We start from the raw sequence: 20871 nt of genomic DNA, 5'->3' as shown, positions 1-20871 counted from the left end.
GGGGGGGGGGGTTGTCAACCTCAAAGACATAATTTCCATCTGGAAATCAACTATGTTGAACAAAATGCCTATCTCAAAGTTTTGATTGGATGTGCTTTGGGAAATGGTGGGCGTGAATGGGGGGCTAGTTGCCCTTCAATCACTTTCGACTAATAAAAAGGGCAGTAGCTCTTTCAATTTCCAATTTAATGAGTCCATTTTGAAGTTTATACTATATGTTTCTACTATAGCGCTTTCTATAAACACCTTATATGCCCTCAGGGCATAAGTTACAACCCTTGCTCTGAGGGCTGTGAGGGGATTCCCGTCCTCAAAGACCTAATTTCCAGAACTTTCAACAACGTTGAACAAAATGGTGGGCGTGAGAGGGGGGTTAGTTGCCCTCCAATCACTTTCGAGTTTTAAAAAGCGCACTAGCCCTTTCAATTTCCAATCGAATGAGCCGTTTCTGAAGTTTTCACGACAACGCTTTCTATAAAAACCTGCAAACGAGCAGAAATTACAATAAATAACTAAGTCAAACTCAAAACAATAATAAAATACAATTTTAAAATATATTTTGGATAAATTACACAAATAAAATTACACATAATAAAAGTAAATTCATTTTAAATGTTTTCTTCTTTATAATTTTAATAAATCCAAAAGTATTAAGACACTCAGGAATGAATATCAGTATATGTTGAGCTGTCAATCAGCATTCCTTTGTTCTTTATAGTAATCCTGGTTATGATGGTTATTTGTTTTTTTTAGGTTATGAAAAATGAAAACACATAACTCGAAATAAAAAATGTTTCATTAAAGTGCAGCTTATGTTCTGGTCTTTAGAAGGCACAGGGGTATTATCTATATTCTTCTTTTTGGTAGATTCTGCTTGTTTTGAGTTCGAACTGGTTATTTATGCTAATTTCTGCTTGTTTCGGGTTTCATTTGTTTATTGATAGTTATTTATGGCAGTTCTTCACTTAGAAAAATTATTTGGCTTTATTTTTGCTCATCTTTACTGTAATGTAGCTCTTTAAAGTTTTTTTTTAATTAATCTTATCTTAGAATCAGCATTGTGGCAGTGGTTCTAACCTAGTAAAGGGCAATATTTGAACCATAGTAGCTAAGAACTAAAAAATGTTCTGTTCAAAAAAAAACTTGGTGGTAACCAGATATATTTTGAATATATCTACATATATCTACAATCTATAATATATCTACAAAGCAGTAAGTTTGGTTTGCCGTAAGTTTCAGTTTTGCTCTTTACTTTCAGATTTTTTTTTTGTATATACATATATTTCCTAGGAAAATTGATTGGAAGGTAGTCAGGGGACGCTAATAAAGACATTTTAGGGTGTTGACCTTTGCAGTCCAGGCGCTACCATACTTCAAAGCTTCTTTGCTTGGGGAATTCTCTGGTGTCATGGGTAGTAACAGGTGAGCAGGAATCGTAAAGCCTCTTCATCTTTTAGTGACAAGGGTGTAAGTTGTGACTATTTCACTTCTTTACGATTAGAGAAGGTGTTTATTTCGAAAAATTGCTATCACGAGCCCCAAAGGAATGAATTTGAATTTTTGGGCTAATTTAGGGTCGATTGAGGTGTATCTTTCCTTTGAAAATGCACTTGTCTTTGAGAATTAAAGGGCTGTTAAGGTTCGAATTTTTATGGACGAAAAGCGTTGTTAGATTTAGTTTATTGTTTTCACGGTTCAGTGTTCTACTACTACTAACGACTCACCGCAGTACCAAGCCGCTTATTTTTTTTTTTTTTTTTTTTTATCAATGGCTTTGAGACAGTGCGTAGTGTAGTACTGCCATGACGCAATTAACCTTAATATTTGCTTAAAGCTGTAGCTATAACGTTCGAAAAGTTGTTTTTGATTCCAGGAATATTCTTGGAATTCTAGGAATATTTGTATATGTGAGAGAGACTTTGGTCCACTCACCTATCTTTGCACAAGATGTGGTGTTGAAGGGTTGGTTGGTGTTGAACGGAAAGGTTGTTAAATGTAACCTGTGTTATGGGTATGAACTTGATTACTTCACTAGGCATGGTGCTGGGCAGAGCAAAAATTTTGCTATATGGGTAACAAATTAATGCCCATTAACTGAACTCATTTTCGCTTTTTCACGGACTTAGAGTATTTTCTTTATATAATTTTATGAAATTGAGTTTTGTGATGATCCTTGATTTTTTCCCCATATGTCATAGCTCCAAGTACCTGGAAAGTCATTAGGCTTTTAGAAGAACAAACAAAGTCCCCTGATTTTCTTTCTTTATTTTATTATTTTCTTTCTTTATTTATTGTTTGTATTAAGAATATATGATAATCCTATTCAGGCAAGTTTCTTGTTTATGGGGTTTTCCTGATTGAACATCGTATTCATTAGTAATCTAATAAGTTCCTTATAAACTTAATCTAATGTTTGAAGCAGAAGATTAGGTTTGAGAAGGGGTGTGCAAAACTGCAAGCAATATACATTTGATGAATTACAATTTGGCTTAAGAGCTATATAGGGAAAAAAGAGCAGAATCAATAAAAAAAAATTGTGTTTTTTTTATGAAAGTGAAGACCAAAGTTATACCTAAAAAAAATCCACATTTTCCTTTTAGTTATGTGTTTTTAGATGCAATTCATTTTGTATCTTAGTAAACTAGAATTTCCGTACTAAACAAGAATGCCCCTGAGGGTTTTGAGGCATGTAGACGCCTAAGATCAAGCTTGCCCTCCAAACCCTTTTTCCATTGTAAAAACTATCTGTAAATAATTTGCAATTTTTATAATTTACAGCCTGTGCCCCAAACGCTGTGAAAGTCTGTCATCTTTAGAGACATATTTACTAGACCTGTTGATTATTCTGAACTATTTCGCTATCTCAAATTCTCACCCAACGTCATGGAAGGTTCTGTGAGAAGGATAGAAAAATAGGGCACAGGAGGATAGCTGGGGTCCTTCCAGTCACTTTTGACTCTGAAAAAGAATACAAGGATAATTCCAAATATATGATTTTTTTTTAAAGCAAATTTTGGATATAGTCTAGGGCCATATTTTGCTCATTAAATAATCATCTTCAATCCTTTGTTTTACGAACTGTTGGTTCCAATTTGGAACATTTGGCACAGTTTCTAAAACCTTCACAGTACTTAAGTGCAGTGGTAATAAATAGCGGGACTGGGTGGTTGCCTTTTTTAAATGACCGTGATATATCTGGACCACGTTCGCCACCCTGAAGGAGCTGATTCTTGTTGATGCTGGGATCATGCCATTTCGAGAAATGTATAGTCTGTTTATGCAAAACACACTGGGTCCAAATGAGAGGGTTATAAGATACACTGAAATACTTTCAGATGTTTTTTATTTGAATGCTCTTTTTTCCATGAGAGGCTATTTGAACGTTCTGTTTTTTTTAGTTAAGACGTCACTTGCGCAGTTTAAAAGGGTACCAACATGGTGCTAGTAGCCAACTGAGAGCAAGTACAGACAGTCAAAGCAAATACTTTTCAGAGACAAACACAGAAGAAAAGTACAAACCATCTGAAAATTATGTTAATTTGTCTACGTTACAACGAGGGATCCTGTCAATTGGCTCAGCCGTTACTGCACTGTTGGATCCAACAAGGGCTGGTAATTATAAATTTTGCATTTATTCATTTTTATTTTTAATTTATAGTTGATTCTTTTTATTTAACTTTATTTTTCTTGGTTTTTGCATTTTTTTTTATCAATAAGTAATCTTCTTATCTTACTTTTCTTGCAATTTGGGAATGGTGTAATTTATTTGCTTTGTAGTGTTACTATTAATAAGGTTGCAAAAGTCAGAATAACCTGGGGAATAACTCTAGTTTGAACGTTTGAGTATTTTTGAAATACCCAAAAAAAGTTTTAGGGAACTGGAGTCAATATTGAGGAATATGCCTAGGCCTTGGCATCCAACTCTAGATTTTTGTGGGTACAATCACCATGTGTGATTGTGGTTGTGGGTACAAACTTTCCTATCAGTATGTGTTCAATATAGCTTATGTTCTGATCTCTGCGATTATTTTCTCCCTAAAATAAAGAAAAAAAAGAAAACTTAGAAGTTCCAGCGAAATGCTTGTTATATTAAAAAACTCATAACCATGCTTAACATACGGGGAATAGAGAGGACTCTCCCAAAAGTGTGCCTGAAGAATCTCACTGCAAGAATTTGATTCTAAAAATATACTTTTCAAGCATCAGATCGTCACCTCTTTCGGAAAACTCATATTATTCCCACCAGAGTGGGTGTATGTGCCTATATTTGTAGCAATAGGGAAATTAGAAGTTAAATCTAGAACATAAAAATGTTTAAGCCTTTCTAATTTAATAGATAGACAGTATGGATAAAATAGCCACATAGGCCATGTGGCCATAAATACGGAGAATATATACCGTAGCTGCCGCCTAAAACTATCTAAATAAATCTTTGCAGCAAGGGCCACATACATTTCCTTGGCGTTGGACTATAATTTTGAAATCAGCTAAAGCTGGTAATTAAGATTTTTTTATTTAGATTATAATTCTCATTTTTTCTGAGGATTAACGATGGGAAAATGATGTTCGTAAAATATAACCCGTAAAGTATGTTTTAGTCAAATAAACCCATATTATGAGAAATTTTTCGACAAAGGCATTAATATGCTCCTAAATGAAAGATTTTCATCTAAAACAATCCAGAGATATTTAAATGAAGTTTTTCGACAAATTTGATACGTACCCGAAACTCAAAGTTCTTTGTGGGACTTCAACCAAATCAAGATATGTAATGAAGAGTTGAATTGATTTAAGGCAGTCTAATATTTATGACTTTTTATGCTCTTGAGAGTGTTGCTATCTTTATCAAACAAACTAGACACTAAACTGATTGTTATATTTAAACTGAATATTTTACGGCAAATTGAATTGTTTGTGTATTTTTATATATATTATTATTCAGCTATTCTTCAAAATTACCATGGCTTTTTTTTATAAATTAAAATTACCTATTATTGTAAATCTTGTGTTTGAAGAACTAATAGTTTTTTGATATTTTTTTCAGACCTGGTTGCTATTCTTGGAGAGACTACAGGCACAAAAGCCTTGCTTGGAATGCACGAGAGAATGAGTATTCATCCTGAAGGATCAGAAATTCTGAGGCTAGTATTTACAATTTGATATTCTTCTCTAGTACAGTATATAGAATAAGGCACTCATTTACCAATTTACGGTGGCGTCAATTTACAAAAATCTGGGGAGGGGGGCAATTTGTCGGTTGTTTTTCAATGACAATTCCAAAGAAAGTTGTTATTCAATGACAATGCCCCCAAAAAGGTATTTTTCAAAATCTAGAAGGAGCACATTCCCTCTGCCCCCACCCCCAATTGATGCCACTTCCAAATTAGCCAATGCTATCAAACAAAAAGTAAATAAGAGTGATGTATAAATTGAATAACTGATTTTTGTATTATTTTCTGCTACTTATCAAATTGTATGTATTTTTCAAAATCCGAGATGGGGGGATGCAAATTTGTCTTTTTATAATTTTCTATTAAAATACCAAACAAAAGTATTTTCAATAAAAAAGGGAGGGAGCAAAGAATCCAGGGATTTTGGAAAAGTATAAAAATGAATTGTCAAAATTTTTTGCAGCATTTTTAAAAAGTTCATTCTGTAGTGCTTCACTAAGTACAGTAGTGAAACAACAGATTGTCCCTCCTTTTGTCTTCCTCTTCAAACTTTCTTTCTCAGTAATCCATGGCTGTTACCGCCCCCTTCATAATTCTTCCTTAGGTACATGACTGAGTACCGAAGGTTTGTACGATATTTCTTTCCCAGTTGTGTGCCTCCGTATTAAAAAAAAAAATGTAATACCAAGCCTTCGCACGGAAAACACAACTAGCTGCAAACATCACACGAAAAGAAAATTTATAACACAATAAAATGAGATAAATTTAAAAATGAGTTGCCAAAACTTTATACAGCTTTTTTTAAAAATTCAACACTGTAGTGTTTCACTAAGTACGGAACAAAAGACGATAGATTCCGAAAAAGTGTCGCCTTTGAGGGCGGAGGACAAAAGAATTGGCATGAGGAAGTGAGGACTCTTCCATGTGTTTTTAGTCGACTGGCTTGTGCTTCTTGAAAATATTAAAAAAAATTTTCATAAAATTCATAAAATTAAAAAAAAAATTTAAATCATAAAATTTTTCTTCTTGAAATTTTTTTTTGCTTCTTTAAAAGTTTTGCGATGGGCATCAAAGTTTAGGCAGTTTTTTCCAAAACGCACCGCAAGATGGTGGCGCCTTTCAGATAGTTTTCGAAGTCTCAGTGTATGCAGGTTGTCCTTACAGGATGTGTAATTTATCCCAACCGTTAATTGACGCGCCCGCCTCTGAATATTTTCAAATTTTCCCGTTAGGATAGCAGTTAGACCTGAGTGCCAAAGAGGACAAGCATATTCGGTTTGTGATTGGACGTACATAATGTATAGACGGCGCCTAATAGACGGTGCTTTGGACGTACATAATGTATAGACGGCGTCTAATGGAAATTCCAATGTCAAAGCAAATGAGGCTTGTAAATGATTTCAGGCAAAGGGAAGTTTGTTGGAGGATAGATTGTATATGTGAATCCCATTTCAAGTTGCTATTGAAAATTACTCCTAGGATTTTCATTTCATCTTTAGTTGGAAGTCCGATGTCTTCTTACGACGGAATTATGGTTTTAAAAAGCTAACTATAGAATATGGATTGATATTAGGATTGGTTTATGAAAGTGTAATGTGATTGGTTTTCGAAAATATGTGACAATGAGGAGATATGATAAGGAGGATATTTTGGAGGATAGACTGTATATGTGAATCCCATTTCAGGTTGATTTTGAACATTAATTCTAGGATTTTCATTTCAGTTTTAGCTGTAAGTCCGATATCCTCTTGGGACGGAGTGTTTGTTGGTAAAAAGCTAACTCGTAGAATGTGGATTGATATTGTGAGGAAACACGTAAAACATGTATTAACGTGACGTAATTGGTTTACGAAAATATGTGACAAAGATAAACCAATGAAATTAAACGAACTTTTTAACACGTTCTTGTTTTTCAGAAATTTTTAACATTCCTTGTTTTTCAAAAATAATTCCTTATTTGCAGTTCAGTTTACTATTTCAACTATTATATAAACATGTGTATTAGAAATAAAAGAAGAGTATGGAGTCTGGGGGTCTTCCTCCCGCAATTGTATCGATTTTTTTCATAATTACAAGTAATTCTCGGGGGATGTCCTTGTTTTTGCTATTTTGAGTAATTTAAGCTCTACAAAACTTGTCACATCTCAAAAAACTTTTAAGTAAATGCCTGTTTTTCATTCAGAAATTTGGATATTTTATTTCTTAAAATAAATTTTAGTTGTAGTACTATTACTTGTAAAGATTCAAAAGTAGCCTTGTATGAAGTAATTCTAGTTCGGGTATGTCATCAATCCAAGGAAAGACTGGCAAAAAACAGAAACACTGGCAAAGGCAAACTATAGGAAAAAATTGGAAAAATCTGTGAAGGTCTTGGGATTTCAGTGGAAGTGATCCTGAGACCTAGAAAATTAGCCTTAGCGCTTAACTTGTCTTTTAGTTAGATTAGTTAAAAAAAACTTTCCACAAAATAAGTTTTTCAAAAAAAGTAAAGAACTCTATTAAAGCAAAAATGAACAGAAATAATCTATGATAGAATCAAATGATCTACCAAGCATACTAGTCCCACAAATCAGTATCAGAAGCAACGCTATAGGGCTGCCTATAGTAAAGGCCATACGGCTCCAATGTTTTATTATTATTTATTATTATTTTTTTCCCAGAGGCACTTCACATGGAAGGGGCCGTCGTATAAACTTCAAAGGGGACTCATTTGATTGGAAATCGAGAGTTCTGGTGCCCTTTTAAGGGTCAAAAGTGATTAGAAGGCAATCAACACCCCTTCCACGCCCACGATTTCCCCAAACACATCCAATCAAAATTTTGAGATAGCCACTTTGTTCTACGTAGTTGATTTCCAGGTAGAAATTATGCTTTTTAGGAGGACACTCCCCCACAGTCCTCAGGCCACGGGTTGTAAGTTATGTCCTGGGGGCATATAAGGTTTAATAGAAAGCTTTGTTGTAGAAACTTCAAAAAGGACTCATTTGATTGGAAATTCAAAGGGCTAGTGCCCTTTTTAATAGTCGAAAGTGATTGGAGGAAAACTAACCCTCCTTTCACGCCCACCTTTTCCCCAAACACATCCAGTCAAAATTTTGAGATAGCCATTTTGTTCAACTTAGTTGAAACTTTTGGAAATTATGTCTTTGAGGATGACAATCCCACCCGCCAGCAGCCCTCAGGGCAAGGGTTGTAAGTTATGCCCTGGGGGCATATAAGGTTTTTATAGAAAGGGTTGTCGTAGAAACTTCAAAAAGGGCTCATTGGATTGGAAATTTAAATGGCTAGTGCCCTTTTTAATAGTCGAAAGTGATTGAAAGGCAACTAACCCCCCTTCCACGCCCACCGTTTCCCCAAACACATCCAATCAAAATTTTGAGATAGCCATTTTGTTCAACATATTTGAAAGGTCTGGAAATTATATTTTTGAGTAGGACACTGCCCCACAGTCTTCGGGGCAAGGGTTATAAGTTATGCCCTTGGGGCATATATGGTTCTTATGGAAGGAATACTCGTAAAACTTCAGAAAGGGCTCATTTGATTGGAAATTGAAAGTTTGAGCTCACTTTTTAATAGTTTAAAGAGATCTGAGGGCAACTAGCCCCCCCCCCACGCACTTTTTTCCCAAATGCATCCGATAAAAATTTGAGATAGCTATTTTGTCAAAAATAGTTCAAAGATCATGTAACAAAAACTCCGGTGTCGATACAACCTCCCAGAGCCCAGGGGCAGGCGTTGTAAGTTATGCCCTGGGGGCATTTATGGTTCTTATGGAAGGGTTGCTTGTATAAATTTCACAGAGGGCTCATTTGATTTGAGATTGAAATTTCTGGTTCACATTTTAAGAGTAAAAAGAGATAGGAGGGCACCTAGTCCCCCCCTCCACGTCCTTCCTGAAACCCATCCGATAAAACTTTGAGACAGACATTTTTTAAAATAATTCATAGATCATATAACAAAAACTCTAGGACGGACAAAGCCCCCCAGGGCACGAGGGCAGTTGTGGTAAGGTATACCCTCGAGGAATATTTAGGTCTGCTTGACGGCATGCTTGTAAAAACTTCAGATAGGTCTCATTTGATTGGAAATTGAAAGTTCTAGTACAGTTTTTGAGAGTCAAAAGAGAATGGAGGGCGACTAGCCCCCCACGCCACTTTTCCCGCATATGCATCCGATAAAAATTTTGACATAGACATTAAGTTGAAAATTGTTAAAAAGTCAGATAACAAAACCTCAGTTGACGACACAACTCAGTCAGATAACAAAAACTCAGGTGTCGACACAACCCCTCAGGGCCCGGGGGGCAGGCGTTGTAAGTTATGCCCGGGGGCATATATAGTTCTTATGGAAGGCATGCTCGTATAAACTTCAGAGAGGGCTCATTCGATTGGAAATTGAAAGTTCGAGCTCACTTTTGAATAGTCAAAAGAGATCCGAGGGCAACTAACCCCCCTCCCCCACGCCTTCTTATTCCAAACCCATCTGATGAAAATTTTGAGATAGACATTTTTTTAAAAATAGTTAAAAGGTCGGATAAGAAAAAATCTGGTGTCAATACAACCCCCCAGGGCCCAGGGGAAGGCTCGCTAAGTTATGCCCTAAAGGCGTGTATGGTTTTTATGAAAAGAATGCTCGTATAAATTTCATAGAGGGCTCACTTGATTGGAAATTGTAAGTTCTAGTTCACTTTTTAAGAGTCAAGAGATTTAAGGGCAACTAGCCCCCCCTCCACGCCCTTTTTTCCCCAAACCCACCCGCTAGAAATTTTGAGATAGCCAATATTTTAAAAATTGTTCAAAAACTAGATAACAAAAACTCCGGTGTCAACCCCGGGGGGTAGGGGTTGTAAGTGTTGTCCTGGGGGCGTATATGGTTCTTATGAAAGGGATGCTTTTATAAACTTCAGAGATTCATTTGATTGGAAATTGATAGTTCTAGTTCACTTTATAAGAGTCAAAAGATATCCGAGGGCAATTAGCCCCCCTCCCCACACACACCCTTTTTTCCCCCAAGCCCATCCGGTAAAAATTTTGAGATAGCCATTTTTTAAAATAGTTTTTTTGGTCAGACAACAAAAACTCCGGTGTCGACACAACCCCCCAGGGCCCGGGGCAGGCATTAGCTATATCCTGGGGCCGTTTATGGTTCTTATGAAAGGGAGGCTCGTATAAACTTCAGAGAGGGCTCATTTGAATGGGATTTAAAGTTCTAGTTCATTTTCTCAGAATAAAAAAAGATCGGAGGGCTACTAGCCCTCCCGCTACCCACGCCTTTGGGTTTGTCGGATAGATAAACCCATCCGATAAAAATTTGAGGAGATCATTTTGTTTAAAATAGTTCAAACATCAGATATTAAAACTCCGATTTCAACACAAACCCCCAGGGCCCAAGGACAGGCGTTGTAAGTTATACTCTGGGGGTATCCCGCCCTCCACGCCTTTCGGTTTATCGGATGGATAAACCCATCCGATAAAAAATTGAGGTGACCATTTTGTTAATAATAGTTCCAACATTAGATAATAAAAACTCCGAGGTTGACACAAACCCATTTTTTTAATTTGTTATTGTTACTTTGACACCAGTGGTGATACTTAGATGAACATTTGATTTTTTTTTTAAGTTTGATTGTGAAATAAGGAATTTTTTAGAACTTGAAACTTTTTGCAATCAAAAACGAACAAAAATTAATTAAAAAAAAACTTTCCGAAAAATAAGTTTTCCAAAGAAAGGTAAAGGCCAGTTTAAACTTAAGCTCAGTAGATACAAATACCCATTGAAATTCAAACTCAAAACGACCAGAAATTACTATTAAAGAATAAATGAAACCCAAAACGAACAGAAATTAAATAAACAATCATAGAAAAAAACATACAACAAGTAATAATATAAATGAATAAATAGATCTTAAAGCGAGTAATGCTTAGATTGAATAAGAAAATCAAGCTTAATACGAAAAAAAATATTTTGCTATTGAAGTATAAATGAAACCTAAAACGAACAGAAATTAAATAAACAATCAATGCAAACAAACATGCAATAGATACAATTGTAAATGAATAAATAAATCTTAAAACGAGTGAAATTTAAATTGAATATGCAAATCAAGCTTGAAGCGAACAAAAATTACTACAAACAAGAGTTTGGGTATTGCCTCCTTCTCTCACTGTAGAAGTCTAAGACCTACTGCGTCATTGGCGCTTTACTGAAAACTATATGTCTTGAACAGTCTTGGAAAGTATAAACAAAATCAAATTGAATATTTGATATATAATTATATTAATTGTTGAAAGATCCATCAGTTCAAGAATTTATTTCAATGTAATTTTATTTTTATTTTCAATGCTGTAAGAACTGGAAAATAAAATATTTGTAATATAATTCGTTTTCAGTTAAGCGCCAATGACGCAGTAGGCTTTTGGTTATTATTTACAGTTAAGGAAGGGGGCATTATCCAAGCTCTTGTTTGTAGTAAAACTATATTCGTCTTGAACAACTTCAGAAAGCACTAATAAAGTACAGTGAATATTTGATGTGTATTGATATAAATTGCTGAAAGCTCATCAGTTCAAAATGTTACTATAATTTTAATGTTTATTTTCAATATTAAGTGCAAAAAGGAGTATTTGTAATAAAATTGCTTTTCAGTAAAGGGCCAATTGGTTTTCAGAGGGCACCAGAACTGTTAATTTTCAAACAAATTAGCTCCTTTAAAATATCAATGATCTTACCAGCTATGATAGAGCATCGCTGTCTGTGTCCTTATATGCCCTATAGTACTTATATGGCCTTTTAGTACCTGCATGCAGATAGGTTTTTCGTTTAATGGAAGCTCCTTCTAAACGTATACTAAAAGTTTTAACTTACTGCCATTAGTGTCGTTAGTTACACTAACAGTAGAACCAGCATTAAATAAATACACACAGTGTCCTCTTGCTAGCTCAAATCCACCACCTATGAAGGTATGAAGGGAAAATTTTCAGAGAATATTTCTGTTGTACGGATGACAACCTGCCATCCATATGCAGGTTGTCAAAAGGGCATATCAGCAATATCTTAGGAACAGTTTCGTAAGTAAAAAAAAAAAAAAGATTATTAAAACTTACAATGCTTGTTGCGGGGGGTGTTGAACTAACCAAAAGACAATATTTGCATCGTAATACTAATGTTTCTACTCCTACAACTACTCTACTATTACTGCTATTAACTGTACTCTTACTGCTACTGCTATATTTGCTGGTGCTACTACTACAACTAATAAACTTAAGGGTATTCAGGCGAAAATTTTGGGCAATATTGTAACTGTACTGAAATAAATCGAAACACACTATGCCCATATAGGGTGTCAAGAGGACGTATCAGCAATGCTTCAGGACCGGTTGATGGTATTAAGTTAAAAATTTCATCGTGTGTTGAAGGGGATGTTGAAAAAAGGTGCTATTTCCATACTGCTACTAATGCTACAACAACTATTGCTACACATAATTACTGAACCTTTTAACAATGCTGGAAAAATTGATGTCTCAAAACTTTGTTTGGATATTTGTTATGGGATATGATGGGCGTCGGGGGGGGGGGGGGTCTCTCCAATCCCTTTGACTCTTAAAAAGGATACTGTAACTTCAAATTTAAAATAAAATGAATTTAGTACGACCACCCATTCCATAAAAACCTTATATGCCCCAGAGCATAACTTAAAGCCCTTGCCGTAGGGCTCTGGGGGGTTGTGCCAACCCTGGAAGCATTGTTATACGTTATTTGGACTATTTTAAACTAAATTACCAGTGCACAATTTCAATCAGATGCATTTGGTGAAAAGAGGCTTAGTTGGGTGGGGGAGGGGGGCGGTACTACTTGACCCCCATCACTCCATCTTAAAAGGGAACCATAACTTCCAATTTCAACCAAATGAGCCACCTCCAAAGCTACAACCATCCCTTCCATAAGAACCTTAACTACCCAGGGGCATAACTTACGACCCTCGCCCTCAGGATCTGGTGCTTTGTATCAACCTCAGAAGCCTTGTTATATGATATTTGGACTATTTTGAATTAAAGGACTGTCTCCAAATATCTATTGGATATACCTCAGAAAACAGGACGTTTTTGTGTGTGTGTGTGGGGGAGGGGGCTGCGCTTTGATACTTTGACTCTTAAAAAGGGCACTAGAACTTATGATTACTTATCCAATGGGACCCCTACTAAGCATATACGACCACCTTTATTATAAGAATCTTATATGCCCCAAGGGCTAACTTACAACGGTTTCCCTGAGAGCTGTAGGGGGGTGGGGGGGGGTTGTATTCCTCACAGACAAAGTTCCCGAAGCCTTCAACCACAATAACCATAATTGTATTCTCAAGTATTTTATTGGAGATTTTAAGGAATATGCTGATCGTAGAGGGGGGGGGGGTTGTTTGACATTAAATCACTGTGACTCTTAAAAAGGGGACTATAGCTTCCAATTTTAAACCAAATAAGCCCCATTTGATGTTTATACAACCGCCAATTCAATAAAAACCTTATATGCCCTCATAAAATAACTTACAACCCTATCCGCAGGGCGCTGGAGGGTTTTGTCATGACTAGAGACATTATTTTATGTTCTTTGAAGTATTTTGAACAAAATCGCTATCTTCTAATTTCAATCCGATTCGCTTGGTGAAAGGAGGGGTTGTAGGAGGGGGGGGGGGCTAAATGCCGTCCATTACTTTTGATGCTTAAAAAGAAACCAGTACTTTCAATTTTCAACCACATGGGCCTCTTCTAAAGTTAAACAACCATCCCTTTCATCAAAACCTTAAATACCTCTTGGGCAAAAATTACAACCCTTTCCCCTAATCTCTGGGGTTTGTTTCAACCCCAAAATCCTTGTTATATGATATTTAGACAATTTTGAATAGAATGGTTATCTCAAAATTCCTATTAGATTCATTTCGGAACAATACGACGTGTGTGTGTGAGGGGGGGGGGAGGGGGCTTCGACTGCCCTCCGATCATGCTGACTCTTAAGAATGTCCCTAGCGCTTTTTAATACCAATCCAATGAGCCGCCTTTTAAGTTCATTAGACAGCGCGTTCTAAAAAACCTAGTATACTCCCAGGGAATAACTTGCAACCCTTACCGTGATGGCTGGGGGTTTTTTTATCATCAGAGACATAATTTCCAGACCTTTCAAATACGTTGAACAAAATGGCTGATTGGAAGTGTTTGGGGAAAAGATAGGGCGTGGGAGGGGGGGGGGGATCATTTGCCCTCTCATCACTTTCGACTAATAAAAAAGGCACTAGTCCTCTCAATTGCCAATCGAATGAGCCCTTTCTGAAGCTTCTGCTACAAAATTTTTATATAAACCTTATATGCCCCGAGGGAATAACGTACTACTCTTGAAAACGTTGAACAAAATGCTATCTCAAAATTTTGATCGGAAATGTTTGGGGAAATGATGGGCGTGGGGGTGATTTTCCGTCCGATTACTTTCGACTATTAAATAGGGCAATAGCCCGCTCAATTTCCAATCGAATGAGCCCTTTTTGAAGTTTTTCCGGCTATACTTTCTATAAAAACATTATATGCCCCCAAGGCATAACTTACAATCTTGCCCTGAGGGCTTTGGGGGGGGGGGAGGGCTTGTCATACTCAAAGACGTAATTCAGGACCCTTCAACTACGTTCAACAAAATGGCTAAATCAAAATGTTTATCGGAAATGCTTGGGGAAATGGCTATCGTTTAACAAATGGCTATCTCAAAATTTTGATTGGATGTGTTTGGGGGAATGATGGGCGCGGGGAGGGGGGCTAGTTGCCCTCAGATCACTTTCGACTATTAAAACGGGCATTAGCACTATAAATTTCAAATCGAATGAACCTTTTTTGAATTTATACAACGCCTTCTATAAAAACCTTATATGCCCCCAGGGCATAACTGATAACCCTTACTCCGACGGTTGTGGGGGGAGTGTCCTCCTCAAAAAGATATTTTCTATGTGGAAATCAAGTACGCTGAACAAAATGGCTATCTCAAAATTTTGATTGGATGTATTTGGGGGAATGATGGGCGTGGGGGAGGGTTAGTTGCCCTCCAATCACATTCGACTATTAAAAAGAGCACTAGCCCTTTGAATTTCCAATCGAATGAGCCTTTTTTGAAGTTTCTACGACAACACCTTCTATAAAAACCTTATATGCCCTGAGGGCATAACTTAAAACCCTTGCCCCTTGGGTTGTGGGGGAGTGTCCTCCTCAAAAAGATATTTTCTATCTGAAAATCAAGTACGCTGAACAAAATGGCTATCTCAAAATTTTGATTGGATATGTTTCGGGGGAATGATGGGGGTGGGGGGCTAGTTACCCTCCACTGACTTTCGACTATTAAAAAGGGCACTAGCCACTCCAATTTGCAATCGAATGAGCCCTTTTCGAACTTTCTACGACAACTCCTTTGATACGAAGTGCCTGGATATGGAGAAAAAACAAAAAAAAAAAACACATTGTGCCCACATCGTTCTTTACTTAGGCAGCGCTAGCGCGCTGCCTATGAAAAAGGCAACAGCCCTTTCAATTTTTAATTGAATGAATCCTTTTTGAAGTGGTCGTACGAAGTGCCCTGGTCTAAAAAAAATAATAAATAAATAATACTTTGTGCCCATATGGTTCTTAACTTAGGCAGCGCTATTGCACTGCCTACGATTGACCTAGCTTATGGGTTGAAAATTACGTTATATGAAGAACAATAATTTTTCAGCTTTTAGTACTTGATAAACAATTTTTGGTGTTTATTCTTAAAATAAAATAATACGAGCTAATACCAATTCAGTGTTAAGGTTGACCCAGGATCCAATCAGTTTCAGTACCCTTTAGTTTCAGCTTCTGTTGAAATTTTGGGTATTTTACACCAAATTGGTACTAAAATCACATTGGGTATACAGGGGCTTGGAGCTCCTCTTTTCCATTTAGAATTATATTATAATTATTATATTTATAAATATTATATTTATATATATTTATATTATTTATATTATAATATTTATATTATATATAAATATTATATTATATTTATATATATTATAATTAATATATTTATATATTTATAAATTATATATAATTATATATAAATTATATATAATTTATATATATATATATAATTATATATATATAATTATATATATATAAATTATATATAAATTATATATAATGGTATATTAAATTATATTTTTAGGAATCAGCCTCGAATAAACTCCTCCACAGTTGATCTAGACAAGCTACGGTCCATGAAGGAAGGTACTCTAGGAAGAGAATATGCTAATTGGCTCTATAGGAATGTAAGTTGTTTAACGTTTAGCGTGTTTTAGTTCTATAACGCGTTTAACATTTAAGTTGTAAGTCGCGTAACCCACAAATGACAAAATTAACAATACAGTTGACGGCTTAAATGGTAGAAATGGGGCTTGGTGGCAAGACTCGTTGACTCTCCCTTTTTATGAATTGGGGGATTTTGTGATTTTTCAAAGGATTTGGGTTTAGACCCCCAGCCTTATTAAAATACACCTTATTCGTAGTTCTTTTTTAGTTGAACAGTAGTCAACTTCAAGCGTAAACTTTGTTATTGGAAAATAAGGCCTGACTTTGAAAATCCAGTTTTCCAGTGTTTTTAATTCCAGTGATTTGATTTTATTTGTTTTTTTGGTAGTGTTATAACTCGAAAATAAATGCAAGCTACGTCAGTATTTTTTGTCATGAGTATTAATTATAAAAGTTTTAGGATTAATCAGACAGTTCGTGGTAACAAACTGTAAGTAAGGCGTGACCCGGCTCAATAGTAACCGAAACTCTAAAAAATGAAATTTTGATACTAATAGACACATCAAAAGAATCAGATTTTTATGCTGATTTCAAATATATAAGTTTCATCAAGTTTAGTCCTACCAATTAAAAGTTACGTGCCTGAGAAAGTCATAAAACTGTAATGAAAAACGTACCATCAGATTCAGCATGTCGGACAGCCATACTGTCTAAATTTCAATATCCTATCTGCGAAAATGTGCAATTTTGTATTTTTTGTACGAAGAAAGATCACAGATGGGTGTTTATTTATTTTCATTTTTTTTCTAGGGGTGATCGTATTGACCCAGTGGTCCTAGAATATAGTGGGAGGGCTCACTCGAACGGAAATTAAAAGTTCTAGTGCCCTTTTTAAGTGACAAAAAAAAATGGCAACTAGGCCCTCTCCCACGCTCATTTTTTTTCCCAAAGTCACCCGATCAAAATTTTGAGATATCCATTTTATTCAACATGGTCGAAAATATAATAACTATGTCTTTTGGGATGACTTAATTCCCCAAAGTCCCCGGGGGGAGGGCTAAAAGTTATGAACTTTACCCAATGTTTACATATAGGGGGAAAGACCCCCTAAAAGTTAAAGAACCTTAACGAAAATCACACCATCAGATTCAGCGTATCAGAGAACCCTACTGTAGAGGTTTCAAGCTCCTATCTACAAAAATGTGGAATTTTCCTTTTTTTGCCAAAAGATCCCGGATGCGTGTTTATTTATTTTCTTTCCAGGGGTGATCGTATCGACCCAGTGGTCCTAGAATATAGCGGGATGGCTCATTCGAACGGAAATTAAAGTTATAGTGCCCTTTATAATTGACAAAAAATGGAAGGCAACTAGGCCCCCTCCCACGCTCATGTTTTTTCGCAAAGTCACCCGATCAAAATTTTGGGATAGCCATTTTGTTCAGCAGGGTCGAAAAATATAATAACTATGTCTTTGAGGATGACTTAACCCCCCATAGTCCCCGGGAGAAGGGCTGCAAGTTGTGAAATTTCTCCAATGTCTACACATAGTATTGGTTATTGGGAAGTATACGGACGTTTTTAGGAGGATTTTTTCTTGTAGCGGGGGTTGGGTGGGTGTGGGGCAACATGGGAGGATCTTTCCATGGTGGAAATTTTTCATGGGGGAAGGGACATTGCTATGAAGGGGGCGCCGGATTCCCAGTATTATCAAAAAAACGATCAGAAATTAAAATTAAAAAAAAAAGTTTTTCAACTGAAAGTAAGGAGAAACGTCAAAACTTAAAAAAACAGAAATTATTATGTATAAGATGGTTTCTCCCCCTAGTCAATACCTCGCTCTTTACGCTAAAGTTTTTTGGTGTTTTCATAAGAGCTATTTACTCTAATTAACGGCCTTTGTGATTAAAGGGTCATTTTTTAAGAATTGGAACAAAATTTGAACTTAAGCGTAAAGAGCTAGGTATTGAATAGGGGGGTGAACCCCCCTTATATACGTAATAAAAAAAATACGAATATAAAAGTTCGTTAAGTAAGTTAATTCGTAAAATATATTTATTACTGATACAAACGTTCGTAAATAAAATTAAACAACTTTCGAGAAAGCCATTTATCCAAAAAAAGTAAAATTAATATGCAAATTTTGTTTTAATTATTCATGTATGGTGAGCCAAAATCAAAACCTGCATTAATTCAAAACCGTTCAGAAATTAAATAAAAAGAACAAGTTTTTTTAACTGAAAGTAAGGAGCGACACTAAAACTTAAAATAAACAGAAATTATTCCTTATATGAAAAGGGATGTCCTTTCCTCAACGCCTCGCTCTTTACGCTAAAGTTTGGCTCTTTCTCACAACTCTATTTTCTAAAACAATCTAGAACTTTCTGACTTCCGACACTTTCCGACACAATTGACTGCATTAGAACTCAACACCATTATGCGGACTAATTCCTATTGTTCCCCTCTCTATCCCTGTACATAGCCAACGGCTCCTATCTCTCTCATAGCCAATTGGCTGCACAACTTTAGCACAACAAATTTATCCTTGGTTAAAGAAAATCAACTTTTTTTGTGGATAAAGCATAAAATGATATTCGGTTCTGAATATCAGTTGCCGATTATAGTGGGGAAACCTGGGAGCTAGTCCTGACTAATATGCTAGTGGGTTTTCGTCTTGGGTCAGTTAAGAACACCTTTCAAGACCATTTTTTAGGCTTAGGAGGAGTCTTATTTTATATACACAATAGTAGTAATATATATAAAGGTTTCACGCGTGCAAGCCCAGGGGCATGGATATGTGTGCAGTTTCAACGGTACATGACTTACCATGGACAGGTATCTAGTACTACAGAAGGGACAAGACTTACCATACAGGTTTCTGAGGCAACACCCATTTTCTGGACCAATCAGAGACATCGAATGCAGAGGGTACTCCATATATGGTAACTCGATTATCATAGCTATAGCAATTGGATTCAATATAAGGAGTGATTTTCTATATAGTTCATATTAGTAAGAAAATTGAATTCAGAGAGAGAACAGTTTATTTTTTATACTCTATTATTTGGCATGATATTAGCATAGAAAATGAGCGGTGTGTTTACACTATGGGAGCTTGATGGTGGTGCAGGTAGCAGCAATGATACAAAGGCGAGAGTACCAAACGTGGCAGTGTAAATTACACGAGGATGTAGACTAACCCTTGAATGGGACGATATGTATGCAGGATATGTGCTATCATTGAGCAAATTTAAATTGGAGGAGCAATTATGTTTTGCGGCGAAACTAAATATAGTGCATGTAAATAGACTTCAAGCTGCTTTAGATACACTAGTGAAATGTATAAACTGTATCAGTGATTATTATTATTGTTGTAATTATATTTAATAAATGTTTTCTAAATCGAAGATATTTTTTTATAGTAGGTTAGCATATATTCTTAAAGTAGAAATAGAATCTTGGTTAGTCTGAAGTTGGTTGTGAGATTGTTAGGAGTGTAAAAAATGGATAGATTTGAGAAAGTTAAAATTATAGGGAATCTTGTGTTTATGGAAAAACGTTTGATTCTAGATGATTATTTCCTGGATTTATCTAGTCAAAGGAAGATATTTTCTCAGGCAATGCTTGTTGATATAATGAAAACTGATTCTCCATCATTAGAATATTGCATGGAGCTTTAACTTTGTTGTCCAAGGGCATTGATATAATTTATTGACATATTAATCAAGACACGACAAAATGATATTGTGGATTTGCTTTTGAACACAATACCTTAGGAATTTAAGACTATGATTTTTTTCACGAGAAAGATGTTGTTCAAAGAGTATTTACTCCTCTCTCTCTCTCTCCCACTCAATTTGTTGATCGTAACTCTGTTTCATTTTGGTGGTGAGAGTGTTAACACATGAAAAAATGTTCCATACATGTCCACTATGCATGTATACACTGGGCAGCTGGTCATCATGTGAGAATTGTACAATGATTTATTAGTATGATGAAAATTGTAGATTATGCAACCCATGTAAATTGCATAAAGGATAAGTCGTACAAATTAAAGGTTGTAATTCCTGTCTTGAAGAGATCTGTGACTCTCACCCTAGATGACACCTATGCACTAATTGTCCCTATGATAAATGTAATCAGTGGGAGAATACATATCCTGGTATGATTGGAAAGAATCCCAAACGTGATTTTAGTTTATTGCTAAGAGACTGGTATCGTCGTGGCTTTAAATTGTTTTGGGAGGAGGAACCAGGTCTACGATTCAACTGTTGGAATAACAAAAGAATTTGGTTTGTACGTCATTGTTGTGAAGATTATGGCTACTATGATTATAAGCCATCTGATTTTTATTTCGTTGTTACAGAATGTGATTCACCACTTGAGGACACTGTATGTGACATTGC

The 20871-nt window shown here is 35.8% G+C and overlaps 1 protein-coding gene across 2 annotated transcripts in view; it reads left to right on the top strand.

Annotated features, from left to right (window-relative positions):
- The window catches only part of Coq4 (Coenzyme Q4), a 65572-nt gene that overhangs the window by 18098 nt on the left and 26603 nt on the right, over positions 1-20871 (top strand). For both annotated transcript variants that reach the window (XM_089104010.1, XM_089104009.1), the window contains exons 2-4: positions 3399-3612; positions 5045-5141; positions 16386-16488. In XM_089104010.1, the coding sequence (XP_088960136.1) occupies positions 3399-3612; positions 5045-5141; positions 16386-16488 (414 nt within the window). The remainder of the gene's footprint in view (positions 1-3398; positions 3613-5044; positions 5142-16385; positions 16489-20871) is intronic.

Source organism: Artemia sp. Qi Xiang Cuo, chromosome 18 (assembly GCF_049724085.1).
Source record: "Artemia sp. Qi Xiang Cuo chromosome 18, ASM4972408v1, whole genome shotgun sequence".
NCBI lineage: Eukaryota > Metazoa > Arthropoda > Branchiopoda > Anostraca > Artemiidae > Artemia > Artemia sp. Qi Xiang Cuo.
The sequence above is the reverse complement of the archived record's forward strand: the minus strand, read 5'-3'. Positions and strand labels throughout refer to the sequence as shown.